At 40.5% G+C, this 23,802-nt stretch overlaps 2 protein-coding genes across 3 annotated transcripts; one reads left to right on the forward strand and one right to left on the reverse strand.

Annotated features, from left to right (window-relative positions):
- Positions 1–2,575: 2,575 nt before the first annotated feature.
- On the forward strand, positions 2,576–14,039 carry MAK16 (MAK16 homolog). The gene is made up of 10 exons (XM_081045706.1): positions 2,576–3,039; positions 5,328–5,377; positions 5,470–5,579; positions 5,684–5,748; positions 5,940–6,091; positions 6,913–6,967; positions 9,556–9,630; positions 10,453–10,563; positions 11,241–11,306; positions 11,505–14,039. Exons 1-10 carry the CDS (start codon positions 3,025–3,027, stop codon positions 11,697–11,699), a joined length of 894 nt encoding a protein of 297 aa, XP_080901832.1. The 5' UTR covers positions 2,576–3,024; the 3' UTR covers positions 11,700–14,039.
- On the reverse strand, positions 9,651–23,434 carry TTI2 (TELO2 interacting protein 2). Of its 2 annotated transcripts, XR_013993185.1 has the most exons (8): positions 19,437–23,434; positions 17,800–17,986; positions 17,018–17,110; positions 15,535–15,722; positions 15,310–15,453; positions 13,234–13,396; positions 12,151–12,321; positions 9,651–10,534 (listed from the first exon to the last, which is right to left on the reverse strand). XR_013993185.1 is itself a non-coding variant. In XM_081045705.1 (7 exons), exons 1-7 carry the CDS (start codon positions 20,078–20,080, stop codon positions 12,217–12,219), a joined length of 1,524 nt encoding a protein of 507 aa, XP_080901831.1. In that variant the 5' UTR covers positions 20,081–23,434; the 3' UTR covers positions 10,701–12,216. The 2 variants fall into 2 exon arrangements, 1 of the variants encoding a protein (XP_080901831.1); XM_081045705.1 differs by lacking the exon at positions 9,651–10,534 and having other exon boundaries at positions 10,701–12,321.
- Between the last annotated feature and the right edge of the window lie 368 nt (positions 23,435–23,802).

Genomic DNA, 23,802 nt, shown 5'->3' on the forward strand with positions numbered 1-23,802 from the left:
CAAGAGGCCTTGCATGCTTCCATTCCTTTTATTGGAATCCTGCCAACAGAACAATTCTATGATGGCCTTCGGGACAATGAAGGAAAATGACTCAGTCACTCCTGTTGCCCCAGCCAATAGCCACTCGACTATAAGATATGTGAGTGAGGCCATCCTAGACAAGTCAGCCAAAACCAATCCATCAGCTGACTGCAGACACACGAGCAGGTCAGATCAGCCAAGTCTAGTCTGGGACAGCAGAACTAGCCATCTGCCTTAAAGGAACACGAACAATAATACTTACCCTTTTAAGCCACTGAGTCTGAGAGGGCAGTGTTACATAGCAGTAGCTCACTGATATAGAAAGTAATATCTAGAAGTGGGCTGCTGCTGTTAAAAAAAAAATCTAAACTATGTGGCATTGGCCTTGGGACCAGGTGGTGGGCAAAGACGGAAAAAGCAGTAAGAAAGCTACTATAGCAAACTGGAAAAATAACGACACATTTTATGTAGCAGAAAAAAAATGTTTGGTGAAAGTATCACCTATAGTAACTTGGAGATATAAAACATAACTAATGAACTTGTATATCTGGATAAAATGATTTCTAGGCAGAATGCTAAAAATGTCAGTTTGCATCTTTTAGCTGCAAATTATAAGGTACTGCCAGAAAAAAATAAGCTAAAGAGAAAAAAAAAGGCAACTTTATAGGCAGAAACTAGGGAGAACATGGAGGAATCAAAACTTAGCATGTTGGAAAATAAAACTGGTTCTCATTTCCCCAATGAGTAAAAGATCCTCAAGATAAGGTTGGCAGATCTTTAGTTAAGACTTCTAAAAGGTTAAGATGGTATCTAGCAAATCTTTTCAGCCAAATGAAAGAGCCAGTTAAGAATCATAAAGAGGTATTTCCATAGCAGCATGACACACCCAAAGTAGCCACGATTAAAATTGAGGAGAGGAGTTTGTCTGAAAAAATTTATGTGTATGGCTTTTGCCCAATGGAGTGAACTTAAATCAAATTGCACATAGAAAGTACACAAAGGTTTTAAAATTGTACATCGTGAAATTGCCCCCAACTTGGACTAGGAAGGACAGAAATTGTTCTGATTTTTAAAAATGCTTCTGGGCCTCCAAGCTTCTCTGGATGAATGGATAAAAAAATGTAACACATATATTATGTTATATCATATCATATTGTTATATTTTAATATCACATTTATATGTAATATAAATGTAATACACACACAATGGAATATTACTCAGCCAAAAAAAGAATGAAATCTTGCCATTTGCAACAACATGGATGGCCATTGAGGGCATTATGCTGTGTGAAGTCAGGCAGAGACAGATAAATACCATATGATCTCACTTATATGTGGAATTTAAAAAACAAACCACAACCCATTAAGCTCAAGATATAAAGAACAGATTAATGGTTGGGGGGGGGCATGCACGAAATGGGTGAAGGGGATCAAAAGGTACAAATTTCCAGTTATAGAATAAATCAATCATGGAAATGGAAAGCACAGCATGGTGACTACAGTTAATACTGTGTTGCATATTTGAACGTTGCTAAGAGTACATCTTCAAAGTTCTCAGCACAAGAAAAAATGTTATAGATAACTGCATGGTAACGCATGTTAACTAGACTTGTTGTGGTGAACCTTTTGCAATATATACAAATATTGAATCATGTTGTATACTTGAAGCTAATATAAAATGGTATGTCAATTATACCTCAATTAAAAAAATGTTTATTCACAGGACTCACCAGTCGAGGGTGAGCAGGGAAGGAATATTATACAAAAAATAAATAAATATATATATATATATCACTCCCCTCCTAAAAACAATTCAGGGAGTGTGGTGTGGTGCAGGTGGTGAGTATTGTTCAGCTTTTGATTTCTTCTACATTGTTTTAAACTTTATTTTACTAACATAGAAGGGCTTGTGTATACATGACTTTCCTCTAGGTCTCTAAACCAGACTTGTCTAGGGCAATAGGCTAGTGCGAACAATCACGATGTCCTATAAATCAGTGTAAACGATGTACTTACACACCTCTAGTCCTCACAAAACCCCATTATTCAAATGGAAATGTTTGTTCAAGGTAAGTGACTTGCCCAAAGATATTTAGAAAATGGCAGTTGGTTTTTAGTATGTAAGTTTGACTCCAAAAACCCGTGCTAAATCAATGCTTTCCAATAGGGTGTTGTAATTCGTAGTTCTCACCTGCATGCACAATTACACTGCTTACGATACATTGAATTATTTTATAATGTAACATGGAAGTTAAGGGTCCATTATTATTCTGAGATTGTGCCTTTCTTACTTTTGGTATTAAAATGTCCTTTCTTTAAAAAAAAAAAAAATGAGCTAGTCATTGGTTGGTGTTTTTTTCCCGTCAAAATAGAAAGCGGAAAACAGTTTAGTCCGTCAACAGTTTTTTGGAATATTATCCGATCCGTGAATTTCAAAAGTCAAGACCCAATGCCACACAAACAAGTGTCTGCGCGGTCAGCGAGGGCGGGGTGAGGGCGGGAGCCAGAGTCTCAGGTTTAAAAAGGCCGAGTCTGAGAGCCACACCTTAGGTGGCGGAATGACCGCACCGCAGCCCCGACCGTCAGCACTAAGGCCCGCGGGCGGCGGCCCGGCCCCTCCGGAGCGAAACGCCGGGTAGACAGCAGGCCCGGCGGGCTGGGCGGTCACAAACGGCGCGTTGGACAAGGGTGCGTCGCACGCTCTCGACCTCCGCCTTCTGGGACTCGGCCGACTCCAGCGCGGGATTACCCCGGGCTATTAACCGCGTTTGCGGTCCCGTGATGAGCCCGGGACAAAGCCAGTGCTCCGTGAGCGCGCAGTGACAGTCCGGACACACCGCGGACACTTGGGCGCACGCGAAAGTGACACCGCCAGGGGGCGCTCTGTGCAAGTCCGAATAGTCAGAACTCTCGCGATAGGTGAGACTAGAGGTCCCGGAAGTGACTCGCCGGAAGCAGCATGGCTGCTTTCCGGATCTGGTCGCATGCGGGATCGCCGGCACCATGCAGTCAGATGATGTGAGTCTCCTGTCGCTTCTCTACCTGGGGTTTACGCAGGGTGTCTCCCCCGCTTTAGGCGACTCAGAAGCCACAGGCTCATTTGGCCCAAAGGCGTCGTGTGGCTCCGGAAGCGAGGCTTCCAGAACCCCTATTTCGGGGCGTGGGGCTCTCACGTGTGTCCCTTGGGGGTCAAGCAGCCAGACCACCGCCACCTCGATCCGCAGAATAGGAGTACAATCCTTGGTACCTGGAATGACCGACTGCGTTTGGTCCATGGGGACTTGGCAGGCGGGCTGGCGGGCGGGGGCGAAGTTTAGGCATCAAATTTAAGGCTCCTTTCCATCCAGGTGCACGTTGCTTTTCAATCTCCTTTTCCTGTGTTTAGGTTTTTCTTTACATTTGTTCCACGTCTCCCCGAGTCATCATTTTGGAAGCATCCGATTAATTCATTTAGTTATTTGTAGGAGAAATACTTAAGTGCTTACAGTATGCCAGGCAGTGTGATAATTCCTGGAGATTTGGTTGTTAATAAGGCAGACAAAAGACCTCTGCTTTCCTGGGGAGACAGCGAACACATAAAAACAATTGCAGTGTGTCACAGATACTAAGGAAGAGACCAGAGGTGACGAGTAGAGAGTAATTAAGGAGAGACCACTTCAGAGAGGGCTGATCTGGGAAGGTTTCTCTGAATAGACATTTGAGCTGAGATCCAAAGGCTGAGCATGAACAGCCACTGAGGGGCTGAGGGGAAAGCAATCCATCTGCTCAGTAGGAACATTAAAGTACAAAGATCTGCAGATAGGATGGAAGAAATACATCACATCAGTGTGACTGTTGCAGGAATCCAGAGAAGGGAGACATGACACGAAGTCGGATGGGCTTGCCAGGGCAAGATCACGTAGAGTCTTACAGGATGTGTTTTTAGGGCTTTTAATGGAAATGCCATCTGATTTACGTTTGTGAAAAGCCCTCTAGTTGTGTGAGAGGTTTTTGAAGGAAATAGAGAACGAAAGCAAGGGAACTAGAGTATGGTGAACGTAGCTTCAACTAAGGTTGTCATGTTGAATATGAAAAGAATGCATGGATTTCAGATCTGTTTTATGAGTATAATCGACAAGACTTGGTGATGGGTTAAAGGAGAAAGAAAAGGGAGAAATCAAGGACTTTTTGATTTGAACAAATAGTTCGGTGGCAGTTTTATTTTTGTCGATGGGGAAGACTAGAGAAGGTACACGATACTCTTTAGAGAGGTGTGGAATTGAGAACTTCATTCGGACATGTTAACGTGTATAATGCCTTTTAGACATCCAAGTTGAGGTGTCAGGTAGGCAGCTGGATGTATATACAAGACTGCTACTCGGGGGAGAAATCTGACTGGGAAATGACAATTCGGGAGTCTACAAGTTAGAGATGATATTTAAAGCCACCGGCCAAACTGAGCTCCGACTTGCCCAGTTTTATTTCCTCTGACGTGTTCCCTACCATGCCCTGCCAAACACATCCTGTAAAATCTCAAAACCATTGTTCCATTCTTTTACATTTCTTTGTTTTTCCCTTTAACTACTTTAAAGCCTTTTCCAGTTCCTCAAGGTAGTACACTCAAATGTTTTCATAGTCTTACATACCTCTATTGTGGTACTTAGACTGCTGCTTTGTGATGATTTATGTATGTATCTTTCTCTAACTAGATAACACTCTTTAAGGACTACACCTTCCTTCACTTAACAAATATTTGAGTGCCTCCTTTGTGTCAGGACTTAGGGATGTCAGTGGCCTTACATAAATTAAGTATACAATAAATGCTGAATGAATAAAGAGCACATTAGTTAGTGGAGGATAACAATAGATGATTTTCCTTGTTCTCAGTAAGATAAAATTATGGTATGTATATCCAAATATCTAGTACTGTGCAGCCTTTTACAGTGGATAATGAACATTTTAAGTAGAAAGGGAAATTTACAAAATATAGTATCTCATTTTGTTGAAAACATACACAGACACATAAAATGTACACATGTATAGAAAAACTTGAACATATTTACAGAATACTAATGAAATTTCATCTCTGGGTTATGAAGTTATAGTTATTGCCAATTTGTATTTACTTTTTCTATAAGAATTTGTTGCATTTGTTAAGAAAATGCAACAAAATGCAACTACTTTACAAAGTATTTTTTCCTCCTCTCATTCCTCAAAGACTCCTTTCCTCAGTAAAGCAGGGCACTGCCCTAGGACATTGTTTCTTGGGTTAACATGCCATCTGTTGGGTCAGAGCAATTGAATTGGGTTTATATTTTGTCTTGCAGGTTATCTGGGATACACTAGGAAATAAACAATTTTGTTCCTTCAAAATAAGGTAAGTCTAGATTAGCAACTAAGACCAAGATTCCTTTAGTTGCTGTCTTGGTAACCCATCTTATAATTCTTGCTCTTTTCCTCCCATTCTAGAACCAAGACACAGAGCTTTTGCAGAAATGAATATAGTCTGACTGGACTGTGTAATCGGTCATCCTGTCCCCTGGCAAACAGTCAGTATGCCACTATCAAAGAAGAGAAAGGTAACTCTGCAGTTTCAGCTTCCATGATAACTACTCAACAGCTTTAAAAAGGATGTTCTTTATTCTTCCTAAATAATCTTAAAGATACTTACTTTATCCTACAGGACAGTGCTACTTGTATATGAAGGTTATTGAGCGGGCAGCTTTTCCTAGACGTCTCTGGGAACGGGTAAGGCTTAGGACATAAAATTACACTAACCATTGATCAACAGCACAAATACCACATGCTTTTTTCTCTTTCTTGATTATATCTAGATTAAACTTCTGAAGCCATCCTCATTAGGTCCCATAGGTGGTGTTAACCGTGAAGACCTAATCATTTACTCCTGCCCTTCAGGCTTCCTTTTTTCTGTTTGATAGGTCCGGCTTCATAAAAACTATGAGAAAGCACTGGAGCAAATAGATGAAAATCTAATTTACTGGCCCCGTTTCATTCGACACAAATGTAAGCAGAGATTCACCAAGATCACCCAGTACCTAATTCGAATCCGAAAACTTACACTAAAGCGACAGTAAGTATTTAGACCATTTGTCTTGTTTTGTTTTGTTTTTGTATTTAAGGAGGGTGCAGCTCACAGTAGCCCATGTGGGGATCAAACTGGCAACCTTGGTGTTATCAGCACCATGCTCTAACCAACTGAGCTAACCGGCCACCCTAGACCATTTGTTTCTAAATCTGTTTTTTCCCTGGATCATGTTATGAAACCTCTAGTAATGCTTTCTGTTAAATTCGACTTTGGGTAGTGTTTTGTGATATGCTAAGAAGAAACTTTTCCTCAGATTAAAGTCGTGCCCTTTGATTTTCCAGGATTTTAAAAACAGTATAGTGCAACTTGATTATCCCCTCACTGTCTGAAAATCAGCTTCAGAAAATTTTATTTCTAACTCCCTGAGGGAATCTTAAAATTAGGGATTTGAAAATGACCTAAAAGTGTGAATAAATAGGAACATGAGACCTTTACTCTGAGTTCAGTGAGAACTAATTTTAAAAAGTGACATGAGATCCACAGGGAGTAATAGGCCCTAATACTTCATTGTGACCTGCAGACAGTGCTAAAGATGTCAGTCTTCTACAGAAAATTCCTTTCTTAGTTCATTGACGCCCTCAAGAAGTCTCAGAATGCTTTAAAAAAAAAAAAAGCCATATTAAACTATATGTACAAATGTCTGACTTTTTATAGTAGTAAATATCTAGAATTTTCAGTATATAATCTTGCTGTATTCAGCTGAACCCTACAAAGTCAATTCTGATACTTTTTTTCTTCTCATTTCTTTAACGGAGTACATAGCACATGTACTTGGGTTTTGTGGTAATGTGTTTTATTTCCCATAGGAGGAAACTTGTTCCTTTGAGTAAGAAGGTGGAGCGGAGGGAAAAAAGAAGAGAGGTAACTTATTCTGATATTCACAGCATTTTTTTTTATTATAGGTAGAGCTGTTACATAGGGCTCATGAGAAAGATTGTCACCGTCTGTTCATGCCCTGAATAATGGTTCACTAGTGAATAACAGTATTAGTTGCATAAGATAGTTGATATTTCATTCCAGATCTTAAGATTATGACTTCCAGGGCAGGTTAAAATATGGCTGCTTTTGGATATGTAGTGGAGAACAGAAAGAACACCTAAAATTGAGATCTACAGCTCCTTGTCTAAAATTCTTGAGATCAGATGTTTCAGAATTCAGAATTTTGGTATGTTGCTGATTTTATATATTACATATTACCCTCTGCAGGGTTTGAGCATTCTAATCAAACACACTAGTAATAGTGCAATGAAATATAAGCATGTTCACACTAGATGGAATTTTTTAAAAGTCTTTAGGTAGTCTTATGTCAGTTCAGGTGATATTAGACTACTAAATTGAGTTTTTTGATTTTGAAATTGCTGGTAGGAATTGATAGGATTATTTATTCCTTTGAAGTAATCTAGGCAGCTTTGTTACCAAGCTAATGACTAGCATTGGTAGTGCTGTGCTATCCGTGGAAAATCTCGTCAGAAAACTCCAGCCTTTGTGGCAGAGAACAGACTGCCTCTCCACCTCATTGGTACCTCACTCAAGCTGAATTTTCTTATGCTTTTCAAGATCCAGGAATCAGCTCTTCCTGACAAGTTCAAATTTGCAGTCATTCTAGGTTATTTGCTTTGCTTACTTCCCCTTTCAGTAGCAGACATTTATCTGATCATTTGTCACATCCTGTCAAGAAATAGCTTTAATAGTCTTGTAAGACTATTGTTCCCATTAGTCACGTAGCGTTCTTATCTATTTTATCATTGGTTTCCAAACATTTTTGATTAACCCATCAATAAAATTTTTGAACACATGCTCCCCAGTTTATCATTTATAACTATTATTACACACGTGTACTTGTACTCCTAGGTATATTATAAATAATAGTTGTAATGGTCTGGTTCTTTGCTGAGTATACTTTTGTCTTTTATCACTCTCATAACTATTTCAGGCATGCTTAGTTAGAGAAGTGCATTGTTGATTTTGTGTATTTGTGTATTTATTTGTGTATTTGTGTATTTATTTATTTCAGATTTTATTGGGGAAGGGGAACAAGACTTTTTTGGGGAACAGTGTTTACTTCCAGGATTTTTCCAAGTCAAGTTGTCCTTTCATCTTAGTTGTGGAGGGCACAGCTCAGCTCCAGGTCCAGTTGCCTTTGTTAGTTGCAGGGGGCGCAGTCCAGCATCCCTTGCGGGAGTCGAACCAGCAACCTTGAGGTTGAGAGCCTGCGCTCCAGCCAGCTGAGCCATCTGGCCACCTGGGAGCTCAGCGGCAGCTCATTGACTTCATTCTAGTTGCAGAGGGCGCAGCTCGCTGGCCTCTGTGGGAATCCAACCAGCAGCCCCATTGCCCAGAGCTCACACTAACCAACGGAGCCACCCGTCTGCCCCGTGTATTTATTTTTTAAAACTCCTGCTATGTTACATACTATTGACAGTCTTTTGTCAGTTTAGAAAAGGTTGGCAAATTTTCAACTATTGTATGTGTATTTTAAGTTCTACAATTCTTTTAAAGTACTAAACCATTAAATAATCAGCATACCTTTATAACTATTTAGTATCATCTATAAATCCATTTAACCAAGCAAACATAAACAGCTATATGTTGTAATAATCTGAATAAAGGAGTGAAATCACTACTTTCAAACTTTCAGATTCCCCTTGGGATATCTTGTTCACTGTATTTGACAAAACTATTTGCTTTGTGGCCAGAATCAAGGCACTAATGTTAGTATGCATACAAAATATTTGCAACACTTAAGTTTTGAATAATTTTTTCTTACATCTCAGTGGATCACCTTTGAGGTGTAAGCACCCACTTTAGAGAATAATGTAGAACATCACAGTAGCCTTTTAACTGGTCCATGTGCCCCAGTCTTTCTGCATTAATGTATCCCACACACTGTTCATCATTCTAACATAGCTTCAGTATGTAACACTTTAAAATCCTCTGATTTTCGCTATCAAATTAATGCAGTCTTAGGCTAGAAAGGTAGACTGAGGTTAGAGTTTTATATTTTGGTTGTGCGGGGAACAACCAAAATTGATGGCACATATCATTTCCTATGAAAGATCATTGAAGGAAGAGATTTTATCTCTATCACATGGAATCTAACATCATTTTAGAAAACATAAAGGACTGTCTGTTCCCTTTAAAACTGCGTGAAGATTGATAATTTTCTGAGACACTTAAAATGTATATAGACCTCTTTTCCATATTAAAGGTTTTGTTAGAATTTGATTTAGAAGGGTATTTATAAAAACAGCAGGAGTTTTTAAATTGCAAGGTTCCCTAGAAGTTTGACAGGTAAAGAAGAACTCTATCTGGTTGGAGAGGCAAAAGCCCCAGTAATAGGAGGGAGACATGATTATATCTTCTTTCTTATAAAAACTTAACACGTTTCATCTGCAGGCTGAAAAATGAGTACTAATGAAGTAAATGGGTTTGCTCTTTTTCTCTTACAGGAAAAGGCATTAATAGCTGCTCAGCTGGACAATGCCATTGAAAAGGAATTGCTAGAGAGACTTAAACAAGATACGGTGAGAAAGCTAGAAGCTTTGGGGTACAAATTTTATTTTTTTGCTGGTAAGACCATGCTAGGAAATGTGACAATAGTGGAAAATGTTTATTTTTAAAGATGTGAGAAAGATGCTCCCCTTGATTTTATTCCTGGAATAAATATCACATAATGTCCTGGGTTCCTCATTTAGTTCATTGATGCAAGCACATAAAACACTTTGGTTACTTTGTACTTGATACAGTGGTACCTCAGTTTTCTAACGTTTCAGAACTTGAACGGTCTTCCAGAACAGATTACATTAGAAAACTAAGGTACCACTATACTTGATCTTTGATAATTCATTCAGTATACGAGACCTTTCCTTTTGCCATTATTCCCAACTCCTGTTCCCAACACAATTCCAGACTGTATGTATAAAAGCCATACATTTTTGATCCTCCTGCCTATTTACTTTTAAGTTCTTTAAAATGAACGTATATTCTCTATTTTTTAGTGTAATTTACAGAGACACCTTGAATAACAATTTTTTCTTTATTGTTTCTCACTTGTCAGGAAATTACATTTGTTCTAATGCACAGACAGGTTTTATAGACTAAGTTTTAAGTGATCTGCTTCCATTCTTCATAGAAGTTACCAGTTTGGTCATTAATCACTGATTATTTAAATGTCAAAAATGGGCTTTTTAAAGACACTGCCGTCTCTAGGCTTGAAAACAGTATAGAATTATCATCAAATTAAGCATTCTCATTTCACCAAGGGAAAAATAATATGCTTGTCGGACAGTGGGCTTTAAATTGTAAGATCTAAGTGTAGTAAAAGCAAATCTGTGTATGTTCTTCAGTATGGCGACATCTACAACTTCCCCATCCATGCCTTCGACAATGCCCTGGAACAGCAGGAAGCAGAGAGTGACTCTTCAGATGCTGAGGAAAAAGATGATGATGATGATGAAGTAAGCCTTGTTTTTTGCTTTGTCAAGCAGTAATCAATAGGACTAGATCTATTTTAATGTAATTGAGAGACAGAACATCATTTTTAGTCCCCTAACCAAAAATAATGTAATTGTATTTTTCTATCATGAGATTTATTCTAGTTCAGCAGTGGCTGCTTTATTCTCTATGTTCAGTCAACAAATTGCATTGACAATTTTAATCTGATTGGCATTCCAAAATTTTTCCTGCAAGGTGACAAATGAAGAACCCTCATCAGCTGATAGAACATTACCATTAAGGAACCTACTGAAATGTACAAAGGGTTAAATTTTATTATTAACATAGGAGAGGTACTTGAGTTGCTGGTATTTTTAGGAAAAGGGCAGATTTAACAAGTAAATGATTACTCACATGGTACACTCACATAGGTACAGAGGCATACTTTTCCTATTAGTAAACTATTTTTGATATTTGAAATTAATAGTTGTAGTTCAATGTACAAAGAATTGTTTGTAGATCCTATATACTGGTTTCAGAAGTATTAAACGTGGATGTAAGTACATTTTGGTTGTCTAGTAAGTAAATTCTGATTCTGTGTATATCTGTACTTATTTATCAAAGAATAAAACTATGTCTATGCCAAATTTTCATTATGTATTTTGAAACTTTTGAACCTAACAGTTGTGTTTTATTTTAGGATGTGGGAAAAAGAGAGTTTGTGGAAGATGATGAGGTGGATGAGAGTGACATAAGTGATTTTGAGGTGAGACTTACTGGTAAAAAAATTGTATGCTGGTCTTCGGCAAAAAAAAGAACAAAGGGAAGAAAAAAATAAGAAGGATTTCCAAACACAGAGAGGCAGATAAATTATCTGGTTTATTCTAAATTGAGAAGACAGTGGAGTTTGGGGAATGAATCTAATACCTTCTTCCCTCTTTTATTTTTTCCCTCCCCATATTAGGATATGGATAAACTGGATGCCAGCAGTGATGAAGACCAGGATAATAAATCCTCCAGTGAGGAAGAAGAAAAGGCCCTTGATGCCAAACAGAAAGGCAAAACACCCTTGAAAGGACCCTTACAAAGAAAACGAGCATATGTGGAAATAGAATATGAGCAGGAGACAGAGCCTGTGGCCAAGGCGAAAACCACGTGATTTCCCTTGAGACATTTCTAAACAGGACTTAACATTTTCAACTTCTTCCTTTCTTTTATCCTCAACACATACATACCTCCAGTTTTCGCTCTTTATGTTGTATATAACAGAATATTTGTGTTTGTGATATTTATGCCACTTCTGTGGGGCAAGAATTCTAGGATGGAGGGGAGGAAATCCTTAAGTTGCAAAGAATATTTTTATAGCTTTGGCATATGTGCTGAAGTGACAGCTTGAGCCCAAGAAGCTTAACAGATGAGTCTGTGGTTGTAAATATTTCTAATTTTAAATGCTACCCATCCGTTCATTTCCTTGGTGTCTCCCCCCAACTTTATTTAGAAATGTCCAGACTTCAGTTTTTTTCTGTTCTCCTTTCCCTACTTCTATGAAAACAAAAGGAAAGAAGAAAAAAGGAAAACGATTTAAATTAAAATGTTCAGTATAAAAATACCTTTTTTCTTAAATAATTCCATTTATACCAAAAAAAAATCCTTTTCTCTTCAGGAAAGTACAAATCTTAAGTTCCATCACAGGGAGTGCCTTCAGAAACCTGCTGCACTTTCCTGATACAGTTCGCCACCTTGCTGTCTTCACAGCTTTGGAGAATTTTGGCCAGAAGACTCTGAAACATGAAACCAAACAGGCTTTGATTATTTTTCCCCCTTTCACCTTGGTTATTTCTTGGCACCATACTCAAAGGAGGAAAGAATGAATTACACTAGGGGACAGTTCACAGAACCAAGTACAACTGTAAAAACCGTTGACATGCTTGGACTTGTCCTGCTGGCTCATGAAGAAGCAGCTTTATACCAGCCAGGTATAAATGTCAACAATGTCAGGGCTCGAAAACTTCCTGACATTAAAGAGCCAAGATGAAGTAATGTGAAAAAAACCAATAAAACAACAAACTAAGCTATCTCTAAATATTTTTAGGCTATGAATTTCTTTTCATGCTACCTTATATCTTTCAAGATTTCTAAATGGGATAAAGAAATGAAGCAGTAATTTACTAAATGTATATAAATATACATAGCTGTGATATGCTATGGCTTTGATAAGTTAACTTTTGTGGAATATGAGGCCAAAGAAAGAATTCCCATGTGGATAAATAAGAATATGGATAAATTTGTCCCCCAAAACTGGAAACACATCTAGTATATGAATTACTCTGCCTACATTATTACCCCATGGTGGCTTATAGCCCGTCATTTCACCTTTTTTTCTGTTTTTCTTCAATGACTAGAATAGAATTTAAATTTTACAAACTTGATCTCATGATCCTTTTGCCTATTTTCTGTCCTGGCCACAGAGACGTTTGCTGATCCTCTTTCCTTTTGGTCGGAATGATTCCAAATGCCTTAAATAAGGTATTATTCAAACTGTTGAAGGCTGGAGGGCTCCAGAGGTGGAGAACTGAACCCTCCATGATAATTTATAGACTTCGTCAGGCACGTGAACAGTAAAGTAGAATCAGTTGTGGGAATTAAATAAGGATAATGAGGCCTAACTGAAACCAAGTTGCAGACTCCCTTACCTTCACTCGTCCTTGAGAACAGTGGTCCAGGAGAATCAGGCAGTCTGTGGCCTCCTCTAACAAGGCGCTCTTAACAGGCTCCGGTGTAAGGTGTGGATCCCTTGCTACATCGCATATCAGTTTCAAAAGAGCCTTCAATAAGACCACAAGTCTACAGGAAACTCTGGAATGAAGAAGAAAAACTGTTCAATTCACACTGTAAACCAGGATATTAAACTGAGAGACTTCAAATGTCATCTAGTATAAAGCTGTCATTTCATAACTGAAGGAACCGAAGTCAACTGACTTAAAGACCACAGAACTACAGACCAGACTCCAGATTTCTTAACTCAAGCCCCTATTTTTTCTACAGCATACCACCCACATACGTGTATACACACTGGCCTAAGAATACCTTGCTCCTCTCCAGAAACTTAGTTCTTCTATAAGGAAATAGCCCTTCTTGAAAAGGGAGAACTGGGATCTCACCTTACCATGGGCCTATACTTTTGGCCAGAAAACGAGAGAGCCCATAGTCCTTTTAACTTTCATGCAGTCTTAGGCCTGAAAGTTTAAAATAAGGGAAACAAACTTGGCAGGTGTCAATTTGTATTTTCTGTCACTTAATTCCAGATCCTAGTTACTATCAGTTAAACTTAGCATATTTACTTCTGCTTAATAACCTTTCTAAAAGATTTTATCTTGATAAAGTTCTGGAAGTGGGTAGTGGTGATGGTTGCACAAAATTGTGGATGTACTTAATGAACTGTACACTTTAAAACAGTTAAAATGTGTTTTTTTTACCGCAATAAAAACAACTAAAAAGCCTTAATGGAAGCAGAAAAGTAATTTAACTTGAAGTGTGAAAATATACATAATAAACCACATTTCTGGACAGAAATATGAGTGGGAGAAGAAAAGTTTGCATCTTTTACCTTGATCTTAAAAATATTAGTTTCCTATAATCTGTATACTGCTCAGACCTCCACCTGTCATCATTCAATGTATAATCTTTCATAGGCCCCACTCCTCCACTCATACTTTACATTCATTTTCTAACCCCTGTATTTGCCAATCTCTTGTACTTGGAATCTTGGTCTCTGGTCTTTAATGGCCTGATAGTATTAATGTGATTCAGTTTCATTCATCCATCTATTCAAGTTCACTTCAAATATTTGTGTACTTAATACCAGGTACTGAATAAATTGGTATGCTCAGTGTATCAAAGTGACCTTTAATCTTCCTGGAGTTTATACTTCAGTGGAGGAGAAATTAGTAAACAAATGCAACCTGGTTACAAATGTGACTGAGGGAAAGACTGTTGGGCACATTACAAGGAAATGAGGGAATATGGCTCATAATAGATATGTATGTTGGTAAGGGACTGGACTCTGCCTGAATTAACTGTAATTTCATGCAAGAAAGCCTTTTGTTGACTTAACATGTTTGGGTACCAGTTTACTGTTCCTGATACCTACTTCAAGCCAGAGTTGGAATGCTTTCTAAGCAACCATATCCTAAATCAGTATTCTGATCACTGGCCTACAGATGTTCAATAATGTGCTATGCAGTGCTCCGGTCTTAATTAGATTTAAGAAACATTAGGATGAACAAAGTTGGACATGTCTTTATTGTAACACAGGGGTGTCCAAACTTTTTTCAACGTTTTTCACCACGGGCCATATGCAGTAAAATACACAAACAGCTGGGCCACTCACTCGAGGTGAAGTACGTATTGCCTCACCTGGTTTATTTAAGTAAACTAAATATAATTTTGGAATTTGCTGAGGGCCAGTTAAAAATGGATTGAGGGCCACAGTTTGGACACCCCTGTTTTAACACTTCTAAATGGCCTTTTAAAATTTAATGTACATTATAAATCTAGAGAGATGTACACCTGAAACAACACTGGGTGTACTGTATCTTTTAAATGCCATTTTCTCAGTTCAAAATCCAATAGGTGTATAAAATGGAAGGTATTGAAATATATGCCGTGCACTTAATACGTTGTACTGCATGTACACCTGGGCAAGTTCCAAAGAGAAAATCAGCTGAGTTTTGCCCCTCTTAGCACACCTGTCTGCTTGGCTATTATACCTGGGCCAAGTATACTGCATGAGAAGTTTTAGGGTTTCTAATATCTTCAATCTGGCTTCCTCTTCTGGTCCATCATAAACCTCCAGATAACCAAGGATGACTCGTTCCAGCCTCTTCAAGTGGCGGACAGTTAGGATCCCCAACCTACAAACAAAAGAGACGCTGTGATACCAAAGAGATGAAGTCAAGGAATATGGCCAGACCAGCAGCCAGCCTGGCACTCACCTCTTCACAAAAGCTGGTAGGTTTCTCGCATAGGTCCTGCGTAAGAGAAGGCGGTGCTCTGGCTCCATGTGGGTCAGGATCAGCTGCAGAACCTCATCACAGTGCTTGGTGGGTCGAGCTGCATCTCCCTTCCAGTGCAGGGCTTTCTCCAAGACGGGGAATAAATCCAGCAGACACAGGAGCACAGTCTAGGAGAAATAATGGAAAGAAACTAGAGTTCATCCATTTGTATTCACAACACTCACTGATGTTTCTAGCAACTTGATTAATCTTAGGGTCCATGTCATAGAATTCTAAAACATACTGGTAAGAATACATCAAGTACATATTACTTTACATTTTCAAAATTTTTTACATTATCTCCATCTGACAGTCTCAAGTTAATACCTTCTCAGGATTGTGCTTTGCTAAGCTATAAAATAGGAAGAAAGGCAGAGCTCAGACTTTAACCCAAGTTTTAGGAGTCTAAGTCTACTGTCACTACATTACTAAGTTTAAATATTTACATGTACTTAAAACTCCTGAATAGAATCTAAAGTAGTACTCATTTGTATCCAATTGATCACCTTATCTGAAGTTTCAGTGTCTAGGCAATCCCTTCTAGCTTTCCTGGGATCTTTGGGTTTTGAGTGTATTTTGGGGTGGGGTTTTTTTGGCTTTTTTTTAACACTATCTGAAGAGCCCCAATCTTTTTGCCTCTGTTAGTATCTGTCAATATCTAAAAATAATATTTTAAAAAGAGGTGGCAGAGTGGGGGGAAGGTAAGTAGACATAAAATAAGAAACAAGGCTATCTATACCTCTAATTTTATATAACTTGTTTCTTCTGTCTTGAAATTGTTCTTCCCTCTCCTAAGACACTCATTCATCCTTCAGAAGCAAATATCACCTCCTTCTGGAATCCTCCTGAAACTACCCAACACCAATAGTTGCCTGTTGCTGGACACCCACTGCACTCTGCAAACCTCTTTGAATAGTTCATACATTTACATAAATGTCTCCTAAAGGGTTTCTTAAAGCAAGAAACCCTGCCTGGTTCAATCACTCTTGGAACCTACAGTGGTTATTGGCACACAGTAGGTACTCAATGTCTATTGAGTGAAAGAAAAAATGACACTAACATATCCAACATACCAAGAGTTTCAAGTGTGTGTTGATGTGAAGCAGAACAGGAGACAGTTAAATGAATAAAAAATGGCACTTCTTCAGACATAAAGGTGTCCCCCCGCCCAAGTGACAGATAACACACAGATAAAGACAAAACTTTTCTGTGGAGAATCAGGAATGCAGATGCCTGATTGGTATTAAGATATTTTTACTAGTCATTGCTATCTCCATATTTTCAACTGAGCAATGGCTTTCAGTATCAGCCTCACTTTCCAAGAGAAGAAAATGTCTCTCAACTATTCTTATTCACATAATGCCACCTGCTACTGAAATTTGAGAATTCAAGACTCACAGTTAGGAAAAACTCTTACAATTACCTGAATAAGGTGGTGCTCTGGTGTGTACAGGTGGTTGAAAAGGGCATGATATAGGACCTCGGCCCTGTTATACTGGAGCAAATCAGCAGCTGGCTGCAATCAGATAAATTACCCAATTAAAAGAGAAGTTTCCCAAGGCTGGCAAAATGCTGGTAATTTTTGAAATTGGATTATGGGAGCACAGGATTCATGATACCACTCTCTATTTCTGTGTATGTTTTAAAGCTCCATAATACACAGGTACTAAAAAAAAAAAGTCTCTTTGAGTAATAGCTTCCACATATGGGCATAATCCCTTTGAGTTTGACCTTTTTGCTCCTTGAAAGTCAACTGTTAATAACTCAAGGTCCGGTTATTCAGTTTGACAATGGCTATGCCTTATGTCCATGATAACGGCCCATGTTTCTTATATAGTATATTATATATATGAAATACAACCTCTACTAGGTTGACAAAGGAAAAATATAAAGAGAAAAAATATAAATGAGTGAATTAGTCACATTACGGCATTAATTGGAAAAGTTAATAAAAGATGAAAACATAGGCAACAATAAAATACCATGTTTCCCCCAAAATAAGACCGGGTCTAATATTAATTTTTGCTCCAACAGACGCATCAAGGCTTATGTTCAGGGGATGTCATCCCGAAAAACCATGCTAGGGCTTATTTTCCAGTTAGGTGTTATTTTCGGGGAAATGCAGTAGTGGTATCACGAATGAGGAAGAGCTGTGTAAACTCAGTCTGTCTGATCAAAACAAATGACAGAGCACGGGGTGCTTACCACATTCAGCACAATGTGATGGAGGCAGTCTACACCCAGAATTTTGTTCTCAGTTTGATAGTCGTCTGAGATGAGCAATGATGGGGGAAGTATCCTTTCTAGATGTTGGTTTAGCCAGGGTCGAGTAACCTGCTGCAGAGTCCATGAGAAAACATGTTTGGTGGCAGGGTTCTTCTTCCAGGACTCCCTAAATGGAAATTCGAAACCACATTAAGTAAAGTGCCAAGGTATTAACTAGCAAATTCAAGCGAAACCAAGTATTTTCTTGTCCTTGAGAAAATTGCATCCCACATAACTCTTGATGTTATTACATTTTAAAAGTTAGACCCAAATAACTCAGAGAACTTACACTAAATTCATTTAACAATCACCCAGGGCTCTGGGTCTAAACCTTATCCAATGAGAAGCAGCCATTTATAACCATAGCTATATAAAGGATCTGTGTGACGGTGGTTACAATGAAGATGTGTTGAGAAGGGAGAGAGGAGTAAAGGAAATGTCTTTATTATTATTATTATTATTAAGGGAGCAAATGAATCAATATTTGAACAGCAGTTTATAGTTTACAAAGGAAGTTACACACATTTCTCAACTAATCTTCAAAACAACTGTGTAACAGGTAGTATTATCTTTGTATTACAAATAATGAAATTGAGGTTCAGAGAGGTTATCTGACGTCCTACTCAGGAACAATAAAAAGAAGTACCGTCTGCCTTACTGTTAACTCCAAGTTTCTGGTAAAATGTCAGTTATGTACACATTTTTGCTCATCACTACAGTGTTACAGATACTTTTGCAGGACATTTGGTCGTATCCAAAACATTGACGGAGACAACTGGTCTACATGAAAAAGTCCTTGAAATTTGGTCCTGTCCCAAATGTCCACACTTAGGAAAACGTCCTTGGGTTCAAACAGCCCATAATATTTATTTACACTTTTGTTTTACAGGATTAATACATAAAACACTATCATGATTTATTGGTTGAATAATTGTGTTGTGGCTGTTATTGCCAATAACTCAATTTGGTAGTCTACCTAGTTACCGCACATGGAGCCAGGCAGATGTGGTTGCATGGATCAAATGTCTGTGAATGTTTTGGACAGGACCAAATTTCAAGAATGTGGATGAAATGTCTCCGTGGTCCTTTTGGACAGGACAAAGTGTCCACTAATCACAAATACTAATACACAAAATAGCAAGAGGAAACACAAAAAATACTTTAGCTAATGGCAATCTAAAGCTTTTAGTTTTTTCATTCCAGACATTGCTTCCATATCTAATAACTATCCCTATCTACTAGCGATGAGTTTCAATATCTCTAAGTCTAAATTCAAACCACAAGTTTAAATCCTCTCCAAATCCCCATCCCCACCTAAGAAAGCTAAGTCTAAGTAAATGGGACAGAACTCCCAATTTCCAGGGCAGATACCGCGGGGACTGAAAAGAGCACTAGAAAATGGAATCGGAAAACCTGGGTGCGAATGTCGAATTTGCCACTGTCTAGTGATCTCATTTACAGCTAATGATAATCTTCCTGGCCCTTAAGAGCCCTGTGATGACAGCACTAAGGTTCCCTTGAGCTCTAACATTGTAACTCAGGCTGAAGCCCACGTCGGCCCTTGTCGCGGTACTCACTTATTCAAATCAGGCTTGAGAAGCCCCATTATCACCGCAAATTTCCCTTTCCCATCTTCATTTTCTCCATGGAGGAATCCTGCGACAGAGCCACACTCGGCAACTTGCAGCAGTAAGGTGAGCACCTCTCCAGCAACAGTCTGAGACCTTGGGCTGGTCCACGGTCGCTCCGAGCTGTGGGTGACGGCAAAAACGTAGCTGGGTCCCGCCAAGTGGCGTAGGCCTGTCTTCCAGGCGGGGGACACCAAGGCCTTCTTGGCGGCCTCCACTTTCCGCAACAGCGTAAGAAATAGCGCCCCAACTGCGGCCGCCTTCTCGGCCACGGCGGAGGGACGATCCCTTCTACCGTCCTGCTCCGGGGCTGGGGCCGCGTATTTCCCCGCGGTGTCTGCCACGCGCCCCAGCGTCTCAGGCATCCCGCGGGGCGCCGAGCCACCGCCCCCGAACAGTTCGTGGCACTCGGCGGCTTCTAGGAGGGCGCCGAGCTCCCGGAGAGCCGCCTCCCTGGCCGTGCCCCGTGTGGGCTCCTGGCCGGTTAGACGGCGCAAGGCCTGGGCCAAGGCCTGCGCGAGGTCGGAAGCAGGCCCCTCTGCAGGCAAGGACTCCTCGCGCGACGGGGGGTCCCGCGGGCTGTCACGCTCCATGCCTCAGGCTGCGGCGGGGATGGCTGGTCTTCCCCCGAGGACGGGGACGACGGCGGGACGGGATCCGCTAAAGGCCACCGGGAGGCTGGGGTTCTCCCAACGAACAGAACGAAAACCACACAAAAACGCGAGACATCTTGGAGGCGGGAGGGCGAGTCGGACCGGCATAAGAGTCACGTGTGCGTAAAGGAAAACGGGGGAGAGAGGGACGTCTCTGGGAGTAACCGAATCTCAGACTCCCAGAAGTGAAGTGGAGAAATTACCCTTGTGCTTCTGAAGACTTAAAAAAAGAAAAGAAAAGTCTAAAGAGTTTAAGGCACGAACTCCTACAGCACGATACGAACACGGTTACCGGTGCCGGCAGCCCTTCCCGCACCTCCCGTGCCTCTCAGGACCCGGCCCGAGCCAACGTGGTTGCCGTAAAGCACACGACTAGCTTCCGCCTCTACGGCGTCAACTCCGTCATTTCACGATCTACTGTCGTAAAGCAAGAAAGAGCCAGGCTTTTTTAAAAGGTGGAGCTGTTGCGGATAATTTGCATAGAGCGTGATGAGCTAGCGGATTTTGTTTCTGTTTTCACTGACTAAGTAGAAACAAGAGAAACGTCACCGAATATCGGTGATATTTTTAAAACATACAGGATCTTTATGTCAAGACTGAATATATAGAGACTATATCTGTCACCCTTTCTTCAAAGTGAGTAGGCCACACACTCATACCCATAACCGGCCGTTTAGTCCGATCCTTTTGTAGTTCATAAGCGTGATGATTGGGTGTTCACGCTCTTGCGTGAGATGTGCCTCCCACAAACCTTGTTATGACATCGGCACATTACCCGTCTGACGTGAACTAGAGGGATCATCTGAAGTCTTCGAACACGCGGGAAAATTTTTGTCTTTCTCCGCTACCACTTTGCATGTGTGTCACTTCGTATAGTACACTGCTACGTGGGTACGAGCTGTAGCTTTCTGCCTTTTGACGTCCAGGTTTGCGGAAGATTTAGGTTTTACTGTGCGGTTAGATTCGTAAGTGGGAAGCCACGCACTTGAAACACTGCGACCAGTGTTAAATCGCGAGTGGGAAATGCGTCCGACGCTGGGTAGCCCCTCGCGATTGAAACGGGTGGGCTGGGCTGGGGACCCCTGCTCCGGGCGTGTGTGGCCTCCAGGTGTCCGTTGCCTGGCAGCCGTGGGCGGTACTGGGTCTGGGCCGCAGGCGGCTCCTTCAGCCAGCCCGGGAGCGAGCGGACGGAAAGCTGAGCCCTGCCGGTCTTCAGTTCGGTTTTGACTGGGTTGGGGAGCCACGGCCCTGTGCGACCCCTTTGTCCTAGCCCGTGTCACACTGCGTCGGCCTTACTTGTCCCCCTCGCTGCGGGTTCCTTGAGGCTGGAGTTGTGTGCCCCCGGGGCGGGTCACATACCTGGCCATCCGTGGGAGTTCGTCGTTGACTTCATATAGCGTCCACCATGTCTTGGGAGCCCCGGGAAGCAAATGTAATTTGTGCCAAGGCGTGGGCCGCAGCACAGAGCGATGGGCGTCGTACACTCGGAGCGGTCGTAGAGCGGGCTGGGCAGGTTCTCGGGGAGGGACCTGCGGGGCCCTGGGGAAAACCCACTCCTGGCAGCCACCGCTCGGACCTGCGCGGCTGGGCGGGTCGGTTTAGCCTCCGCCAGGTCGCATCCTGGGTGTGTGTGTGTGTGTGTGTGTGTGTGTGTGTGTAAGAGAGGGACATGTCAAGGTTCTCTTTCCCAGGTTATGGTGCGGGGAGACTTACAGTGAGGTAGTCTTGCCTTGGAGAGGGCACTCCTTGCAAGCAGCCTATATGCGATTCCTTCCTCGCTCCCCGCCTCCCTCCCTCTCTGTGTGACCTTGGGCAAAAGCTCGGTAACCTTTCTGCGCCTTGATAGTCTTTAACTGTAAAATATGGGGAATCATACGTAGTCCCTACTTCTTATGCTTGTTTTGAGAAATAAAGGAGTTAAATATATATATAAACTGCTTAGCAGGGGTGTCAAAACTGCGGTGAGGGCCAACTGCCTCCACAATCCATTGTTAATTGGCCGGCAGCAAATTCCAAATATATATTTAGTTTATTTAAATAAACCAGGTGAGGCAATACGTGCTTCACCTCGAGTGAGTGGTCTGGCTGTTTGTGTATTTTACCGCATATGGCCCTTGGTGAAAAACGTTGAAAAAAGTTTTGTCACCCCTGGCTTAGAGAAATCTCTGGTCTGTGGTATGTTCCATACAGGTGTTAGCTCTTATTATTAAACCACAGCTTCTGTATTAACTTACACTTCCTCTTTTCAGGGGAATTTTGTAGTTAGGACCCTTCCTTTTTGCCTCTTTCATTTGGCCTAGACTTCTCTGATCAGTTGGCACTCATAATGTTCTAAATAATTTCAAACATTGATAAAAATTGTTTCCTCCCAAGGGGATTCTCCCACACTAAAGTCCAGGTGGGAACAAGATGCCAATCCACAGATAGTTACTGTATCCCTCCTGTGTGGGAGTCTGTTTTCCCTGTTTCACTGGCCCCTTGTGCTAAGTGGATACAAGATCTCACTCCCTTATGAGGAAAGTACTTGTATTGCAGAAGTCTCCCCCTCTACACTCTTCAGTTTCTTGAGGCTAGAGACCAGGTCTTTATCCTCAGTGCCTGGCACAATTTAGTCATTCCATAAATGTTTGTTGAACCCACATGTCTATCCACAGAGGACTGGCTGAATAAACCACGGTACATCCATACAATAGCGTTCTGTGCAGCTGTACAAAGCAATGAAGATCATCTCTGTGGAAAGCCATGGAGCTCTAGTACATACCCGGGGTGCCAAAAAAAATGTATACAAGTGGACGCTTTGGTCAGCGTTGCTCAAGCAGTCGTTCCCAGTAATCAGAAGTGTCTGGACACTGATGGTAACCACTTTGAGCACCTCTGGTAATTGAAGAAGTCAAATGTGACTTGTATTCATCTTTTGTTATCAGTATATATTGAGTATTACAATTTTAATAGTTTTTCCCTTTCTTAAAATGTGTATACATTTTTGGCACTCTCTGTATTAAGTGAAAAAAGCAAGGCTGAGACCATGTATATGTTTCCTTTCTTCTAAGAAAGATGTGTGTGCACTTGCTTACATTTTAGCTTACTTTTGCCGTGACAGTCAGATATATCCAAATGAATATTTCCATCCGCTGAGTGAAGATGGAAACTTCCAGAAAGGAAGTTTAGGAAAGCAGATGTACATTTTTTCTATATTTTTGTGTTTTTCAAGAATGAATAACAGCACGACATTTTATACATAAAAATATCATTTATTTACAAAGCAGCTCAAATTGTTATTATTAAATTTATAAAATAGTCAAAATATCAACATTTTTGTGGATTTCTGACACATTTGGGGGGGGAAACTTGAAACCAATTAACACAGTGAAAGAGCTTAAAGAAGAAGCAATGGAAGTATAAATTACAAACTAATAAAAATGGCTAGACATAAGAAAAGAACAAGGTGAAAGAAATGAGGATGGAAGCTAGACTTCTTTTCATATACTGTATTTTATACTTTGATTTTGCAATCATGTAAATATTTTAGATATTTTTTAAAGAAAATAACAAAGCATTTCCTAAAAGAAGCCATTAATCAAAGTATAAATGGAGTTACTAGCATAACCATGTGGAACAGTAAGAAGCTGAATTTAAAATTCATTATTTTGACTATACTTAGT

The sequence above is a fragment of the Rhinolophus hipposideros genome, assembly GCF_964194185.1.
Source record: "Rhinolophus hipposideros genome assembly, chromosome: 4".
NCBI classification, from domain to species: domain Eukaryota; kingdom Metazoa; phylum Chordata; class Mammalia; order Chiroptera; family Rhinolophidae; genus Rhinolophus; species Rhinolophus hipposideros.